Genomic DNA, 7,522 nt, shown 5'->3' on the forward strand with positions numbered 1-7,522 from the left:
TCGCTCCCCCTGTTCCCTGCCACTTGCTGTGGGTTCCTTGCCACACCTGTTGGTTGCTCCTCTGCTGGATGCTCTCAATAAACCGACGTTGAACCCTCACAAGTGGTCGCCTCCTCTTCCGTCCCGTGTAGCGCAAGGTATCCGACTCCGCGATCCAGCCCAGCCTGAGGCCAAGACGCCAAGGGGGGCTGGCTTCCATGTGCAGGGGCGTCGGCCAATCTCACCCCCCTCAGCTAGCCGGACCTTAGGGCCGCGTACGCCCTCGCGCACAATGGCATTGCCCTAAGCATAAACTGATGAGCCCCAGAGTGGTTCAGGTGATGGGAGCAAGAAATCAAATCTTGTACTTTTAAAATGTTCATTTTGGAGAATATGACGTAAAAGGGTAAAAACTGGGACAAGTCCCTGTGCCAGGCTTCCCATCTCATCTGCTTGGGAAAGTGAAGGCTTTCAAAGATGGCACCATGCTGAGTTTCCCCCACACTACAGTGCCCTAAAACTTCCAAATGAATTTAGACCCTGAAAGCTGTGAGGTTTTTCCCAGGCAAGTTGTGTTAAGCTCTGCCGGGCATGGACTGACCATGGAATTTCAGTTAGCACAGGACCTGTCCCATTTGGCCTTGCACATTTCCTTAGGAAGTAACATTCCCTTTTGGAAAGGGAAACGAAATCTTGCGAACCTGAAAAGAATGGCTTACAAACACTTTGAAAAGGAGATATGATCAAATGAAATGCAATTGAAAAAAAACCAAAAAAACCTTGAAAATTGGGAGTTTTAGTGTCCACAACAAAGTGGTCTGGAAGAAAATGAGGTGCAGTGCAAAGGTCAAAAACATGCGAAAACTAAGCTCTCAGATGTTGGAAAAGGCGGTGAAAAAATCAAGGCAGATGACACAACTTTGACGGGAAGATATGAGGGACATGGCAGGGACACCAAAAAAAAATAAAAAAATCAATCTTCACCAAAGTGAATCCCAACAGAAGGCATGGCATGCCATCAAGTGTGGGGACACGGAACAAAGCTTGCCAAAATTGATCCATAAAACTCACAGAAAGAGAAAAGAAGGACTTACAAACACTCTGAAATAGCGATTTGATCAAAGAAATTCAACTGAAGGAAAATAATAAAAAAAAGGGGAGATTTAGTGACTACAAGGAAGTGGTCTGGGAGAAAATGAGCTGCAGTGCCAAGGACCAAAACAGGCCAAAACTAAGCTAACAGATGTTGCAAAAGCAGGGGAAAAAAGCAGGAGGAAGACAAAACTTAGAGGGGAAGATATGAGGGACATAGCATGGATACTTAAAAAAAAAAACAAAAATCAATCTTGGCCAAAGTGACTCTTATCAAAAGGCACAGCATGCCATCAAATGCAGGGACACGGACCAAAGCTTGCCAAAATTGATCCATTCAAATTCCAGAAAGAGAAAAGAAGTACTCACAAACACTCTGATGCTGCCATCCTATTGGAAAGCTCTTGTACCTTCTCGGTGATTTCTCATGGGCATCGCCTCACAACACTGACTCCTTCACAGCCAACAAACTCCATCTCTCTTCAACCAGCTAACCCACTCTTTTGTAGCACTCATGTTCTTATTGGACACAACTGTGGCCCATTAAGGGCAAGCCTGTTCCTAATCTTTGGTGATTAGTACAGCTGCAATTCCTCAGGTGTGAGACTACCTTCTGCACTATCTTTATTTTCTTACATTCTATCCCTCCACACTCTGAAAAGGAGATATGCTGAAAAGAAATGCAATTGAAGGAAAATAAAAAAGAAAATGGGGAGATTTAGTGACTACAAGAAAGCGGTCTGGAAGAAAATGATGTGCAGTGCCAAGGACCAAAACAGGCCAAAACTAATCTCTCAGATGTTGCAAAAGCAGTAGAAAATACCAAGGAGGAAGAAAAACTTTGAGGGGAAGATATGAGGGATGTGGTGTGGATACTTTAAAAAAAAAATAAAAAGAAAGGCTTACAAACACTCTGGAAAGGAGATATAAGGAAGGTCCTGCTTGACCAGCCTGATCTCCATCTGTGATAAACCAACCTCCTTAATGAATGAAGAAAAGGCTGTGGATGTTGTCTACCTGGACTTTAGTAAAGCTTCTGATATTTTCCACAGCATCCTTCTTGAGAAAGTGGCTGCTTATGGCTTGGACAGGTGCATCATTCACTGGGTAAAAACCTGTCTGGATGGCTGGGCCCAGAGAGTGATGGGGAATGGGGATGGTCTCTTCTCCCAGACAACAAGTGATTTGACAAGAGGAAAGAGCCTCAAGTTGCACCAGGTGAGTTTTAGATTGGATATCAGGAAAGATTTCTTCACTGGCAGGGGTTGTCAAGCATTGGAACAGGCTGCCCAGGAAGTGGTGGAGTCACCATCCCTGGAGGTATTTAAATGGTGTGTAGATGTGGTACTTATGGACACAATTTAGTGATGGGCTCAGCAGTGCTGGGTTAATAGTTGGACTCAATGATCTTGTCTCTTCAACATAAACTATTCTGATTCTATGATTCTCTGTCATCATGAAGTTTTCCTGCTTAGAAATATGCCACTGCAATCAGTATCCTGCTGTATTCTTGGTATAGCAGCAGCATATGTAAGCATGGAGTTGGTATTGTTAACCTTTAATTAAGATTAAATAATGAAAAAGGAACTTTACATAATTGAAGGCTTTTGTCCTACTTCATGGAGATAAAACAAAGAAAGCCATTTTGTTTGATGTGATATCAGCTTTAATGTAACCTTTCTGATTAACAAAATTAGACAACAATTAAATAGTGATCAAATCAGTCTTTATTGATTCATCATTTATAAGAAACTTCCTGGAAATGTAAGTGTTGGATCTTTTAACTTACAGTACCACAAGACTAAGCTACCAGCAAAACTGACAGGCTTTATTGCATGATTATTGATGTACGCAGCAGAGCGAGATAACATTCTGACACAAGCCCTTAAAAAGGGTACTGTAATTTTGTTCAACCAAAATTCATATTTAACAAAAAAATATGTTTTTCTGCAAAAATCTTATGCTGCCACATGCAACCCCTTGTTACTTAAGTACATCCTGTTTGGGCACTTTTAAGTTTTTCCAGCGCCTCAAAACAACTTTGTATTTTTCACTTTCAGTTTTGTCAGATAATTTTTTTAAGACTACCCGCATAACTACAGCACTTCCTGTTTCTTTATCTTCACCTATTATGAGATCCAGTGTGTCACCAAGTTTCACCTGGAAACAGAAAGAGAAGATGAGTGATTATAAACATTGCCTGGGGAAATCCCCGCCATGTTCCTTTCTTTCCACTTAATATTCCTATCTCACAGGAGAGGAGGAAGGCAGCCAATACCAGACCTATTATAGATCCTCCAGAGATGAATTTCCAGGAAAGCCGTGGCAGTACACAATTACACGTCTCAGCACCTCCCCTGCCAAGAGCTTCATGCTCCATGTGATACAACCAACACCTAACTCTGTAAAAAAGGTTTCACGTATGTCTTTATTTCCTGTCAACACAGACACAAACCAGCAAAGTGTGAAGTTCTTCCTCCTGCCTTTAAAACAGTTTAAAGTGTTTCAAAGAACAGAATGCTCAGCAAGTGCCTGTGCTCCTCTCAAAAGTCACACAGAAGCAGTACACCTCTCATAAACCAGCCTTAACTCTATGGGATCAGGAATCAAAACTTCTCATCATATTGCCCTTTGATCACAGTAGCCACGATCGAGGATCACCCTCACATAAAGAAAGGGTAGGCAGAAGTAAGTACATGTCTGGTGACCCTTCTGGCTCTCTCCTAACTGTGGTCCTGTGTGCTCTATTACAGGTACAACAACCTTCCCTCAGCTACCCCAGTTTCAATTCCTTTCTATCATCAAACTTCCTCTTTTTCTTTAATCATGTGCCTGCTCCACCAATATCTCAGATTTAATCATTCCTACTCCATCAACCTCACATAGTGGTATCATCACTTCCTTCAGCAACTTAAAATGTTCTGTCGTTGCTGCCTTCTCCTGGCTTTCAGACTTAGATTTGACTCTCCAACCACACAAGTTTCCTGTCTGTCTTAGGGAATAAAGTTTTACCCAGGGAACCATGGTCACACCATCCCCCCAGATGGAAGTGGTGTTAGCAATGCTGTGCATTCACCTTTGCAGAGTGATCTAGAGGGAGAAGATCATGCCTTAGATATTTTCTTGTACTATATTAAAAAAAAAATTTTAAAAGTCTTACAGTTCTACTTTTCTTCCATAGTTTTTCTCCATTCAGCCTGAGTTCATTATTGTAGAATGCGTCTTCTACTTTACTGAAGAAAAACAAGGTTTTATTGCAGTTACAGTGTGCAGCAAACAAAATGCAGTTGTTTCTTTGCAGAAACACAACACCACCATTCATAGGCAAGGCACATTTCTACACCTCTAACTTGTGTGCAAAGGACACTACTTAAGGTCAGGAGAGATTTGAACTGGAAATAAAGAAAAGAGCTTTCACAAATATTAAATGAAATAATAGCATGTAGTTGCTCTGTGCCAGAAAAGCTGTTTCTAGAGATCTGTCTCCTGAATATCCAATAAATACTATCCCCTTTCCTGCACCAGCCAGTTTAGTAATTTGTTAGTGATCAAGTTATACTAACATTCTGTTCCAACAATACAGTGATATCACACTTCTGCAGGTTGCATTAGATCAAACACTGTGATACATTTATAGACTGCACATTTACCTAGTGGACCTGTGAAGCTTATACTTACCAGCCCCTATTTCTCCATTCATTAAATAGTGCATTATTTTACTCCCTCAATCTCAAATTAGACCTTTTCATATTACACAGTACAGTATTTTGCATTTCCTTAATTTTAAATAAATAGGAAGTGATCACAAAATGCCTCCTCAGCAATCTTAGAAATACTACAGATAGGAAAAAGCAAAATCAGGCTGTTTCAAGGGAGGTAAGGTGAAATAAACAGGAACATCCATACATCCAAAACATCTATTTAGAGAGTCAAAAAAGCTACACCAAAAAACCCCCCACAAATACTGAGTTATTCCAGCAGTAAAAACTTATCAAACGTCTAATTTTAGACGTATGACATCTTTCTCAGTAGCAAGTTGTTTCTTCTGTACTTACTTTCTTGCCATGTCTAGACCAGCTTTCAAGATCACGTCATATCGAAGAGACTGCACTACTTTTTCAAGATCCTTGTAATCTTTTACTACATTGGGGTCATTCTCAAATTCATCTTCCAAATTACTTTCATCTTCTTCCTCTTCTTCCTCCTCCTCTTGCACACTTTGTCTGCTCTTTTTAGAGCTTTTGCTGCTTTTGTTCCTCAGAGAAAGTACTGAGATATACTCTGGAGAGAGTCTTAGTGCACTGAGTCTGACTGGGGAAAAACTGAAACATCTGTAGTTTACTGTGCTTGCTTGACAGCTGCAGAATAAGCTTCTCCTCCAAGTGGGATACAGTTTATTTGAGGGAAATTTCTCCCACAGTCCGATCCAGACATTTAGTTTTCTGAAAGTGCTGATGGGGAGTCTGAAGCCAGTCATAGCATAACCTAAAATAAAACAAACATTCATATGTAAAAATGAGCAACTGCTTTGACGGATTGGAAGGATTTCCCTACATATGCCATAACAGTTACTACAGAAAGATGAGTATCCAGTTCCCCATACAGTCATGCATCACCTGAAAGCACAAGGCTTTAGGTGGCTTTATGATCCGACTTTCTCATACACTGGCCAACACTACAAAGAGCTAAGACACCAGATGAGAAACAAATGCAGAAAAGCCCAGCAGAATACTCTGTTTGCAATTCTTTTTCTGGTGTTCAGCATTAACTGTGCAAACACATTTGTGGCGCTTCCCTCCCTACATCTGAAATACAATCACAAAATACACAGTAATGCTGCTATCTGTGTCATAAAAAGCACAGGGATGTCTCTATTTATCATGAGTCATTGTCAATACAAGCAAGTTGCTGAACATTGCAAGCAAGCAAATCCAGAAAAGCTGAAAGCTGCTTAACCTCCGTTTCTTCTGCTTGTACCACAAGACCCCTGCGTGGCAAAACGCTGCACAACATCCCCCCCCGTTTCTCCAGATGGGAACTGGCGACGAGTTAGTGCTCGGCAGAAATAACACGGCTCTGTGCACCGCAACAGGCGACACCAGGAATGACACTGCCAACAGCAGGCTCATATGAAAGCTCCCCGGTGCTGCTGTGCAAAACTGATCAATACAACACTGCTGCTCCTCTCTCTGACCTGGGACAAGTAGGGGCAAACACCTCCAAAACACCTCAGATGTCTTTCAACGCACTCAGAAACTGATTTACAGCCCCTACGAGCTGGGCGCAGCGCTGGCTTTTACTGTGATCTCATATCCACGGAAACACGTGTTTCCTTAGGAGATTAGTCTGGCATCCCCGCACCCCCGTGACCTCTGCCGAAACATTAAATGAGGCGGTATTTGTGGCTGAGAAAAAAAGCCCTGATCAATGACAGCAATTACCGACCAAATAAAAATAACCACACCTCCCCTGTATTTTTCTTGTCTCTAAATATGTGACCTTAAAACATATGACATATAGTTTGAATTGCAGGACGGTACAGAGCGACTGCAGAAGACACAGGCCTCTCCTCAGTTCGGGGGCAAATTCCAACAGTTATTTGGAACTGCAAGAACATGCAAAGAAATATTACTGCAAATATTACTTGCAGAACGTGCAAAGAGATATTATTGCAAATATTGTTTGCAGAACGTGCTAACAAATACTATTGCTTCTTTTTAGCGTTCGACCTTAGTTTGTTCCGCGCAGGCCAGCGGGTACAAGCGGCCCAGGAGGGCGCTGAGCCCGCCCGGCGCAGCAGGGGCGCCCCCTCCGCCCCGCTGGAACCCCCGGGCGGGCAGAGCCGGGCCCGGCACCCCCTGACCCCCGGCGGGGCGCTCGGTGGCGGCGGCACCGGCACCGAGCGGCCCCGGCACCGAGCGGCCCCGCCTTCCCCGGCGGCTGCTCTGGGAGGCCGCAGGGGCCCGGCCGCGGCCCAGCCGCCGCCGGCCGCCGCCGCGACCCTGCCCCGCCGCCTCGGAGCCTTGGCGCGCCCGCCCCGGCGGCGGCGGAGGGCGGCCCGCGGGCCGGCGTTACCTGGGTGCCGGGGCGCCTCGGCCCGGGCCGCGCTGCCGTCCCCGCGCCGCCGCTCGCCCGCCCGCCGGAGGCGGAGCCGGAGCCGCCGCAGCCACGGCTCGGCGCCCTCTGCCGGAACCGGGGCTCGGCGGACCCGCTCGGCGCCCCGGGGCGGAACGGGGCCCGCTCCTTCTCCGCCCCGTGCCCGCCGGTCTGCGAGCCGAAGCGCTTCTCACGGAATCACGGAACGGGCAAGGCTGGGAGGCGCCACATGGTCATCTGGTCCAGCCTCCCTGCTCAAGCAGACTGTTTCAAGGGAGGTACGGTGAAATAAACAGGAATGTCCATACATCCAAAACATATATTTAGAGAGTCAAAAAAGCTACACCAAAAAAAA

General features: G+C 44.9%; 1 protein-coding gene across 1 annotated transcript; it reads right to left on the reverse strand.

Annotated features, from left to right (window-relative positions):
* Nucleotides 1-2,780: 2,780 nt before the first annotated feature.
* Nucleotides 2,781-7,208, reverse strand: MTRES1 (mitochondrial transcription rescue factor 1). The gene is made up of 4 exons (XM_054291727.1): nucleotides 7,147-7,208; nucleotides 5,127-5,556; nucleotides 4,232-4,304; nucleotides 2,781-3,231 (listed from the first exon to the last, which is right to left on the reverse strand). Exons 2-4 carry the CDS (start codon nucleotides 5,546-5,548, stop codon nucleotides 3,055-3,057), a joined length of 672 nt encoding a protein of 223 aa, XP_054147702.1. The 5' UTR covers nucleotides 5,549-5,556; nucleotides 7,147-7,208; the 3' UTR covers nucleotides 2,781-3,054.
* Nucleotides 7,209-7,522: the final 314 nt, after the last annotated feature.

Source organism: Melozone crissalis, unplaced genomic scaffold (assembly GCF_028551555.1).
Source record: "Melozone crissalis strain CALT ecotype California unplaced genomic scaffold, PUWL_Pcris_2 ptg000106l_1, whole genome shotgun sequence".
In the NCBI taxonomy this organism is placed as follows: domain Eukaryota; kingdom Metazoa; phylum Chordata; class Aves; order Passeriformes; family Passerellidae; genus Melozone; species Melozone crissalis.

Bases quoted from the DNA above. Each gene is read 5' to 3' on its own strand.
- MTRES1 (XM_054291727.1), bottom strand. From the start codon at position 5,548: ATGACTGGCTTCAGACTCCCCATCAGCACTTTCAGAAAACTAAATGTC. The intron at 4,305-5,126 runs GTAAGTACAGAA...GTTTTTCTTCAG, and splicing joins GGTCTAGACATGGCAAGAAA to TAAAGTAGAAGACGCATTCT. The intron at 3,232-4,231 runs GTAAGACTTTTA...TTCTGTTTCCAG, and splicing joins TATGGAAGAAAAGTAGAACT to GTGAAACTTGGTGACACACT.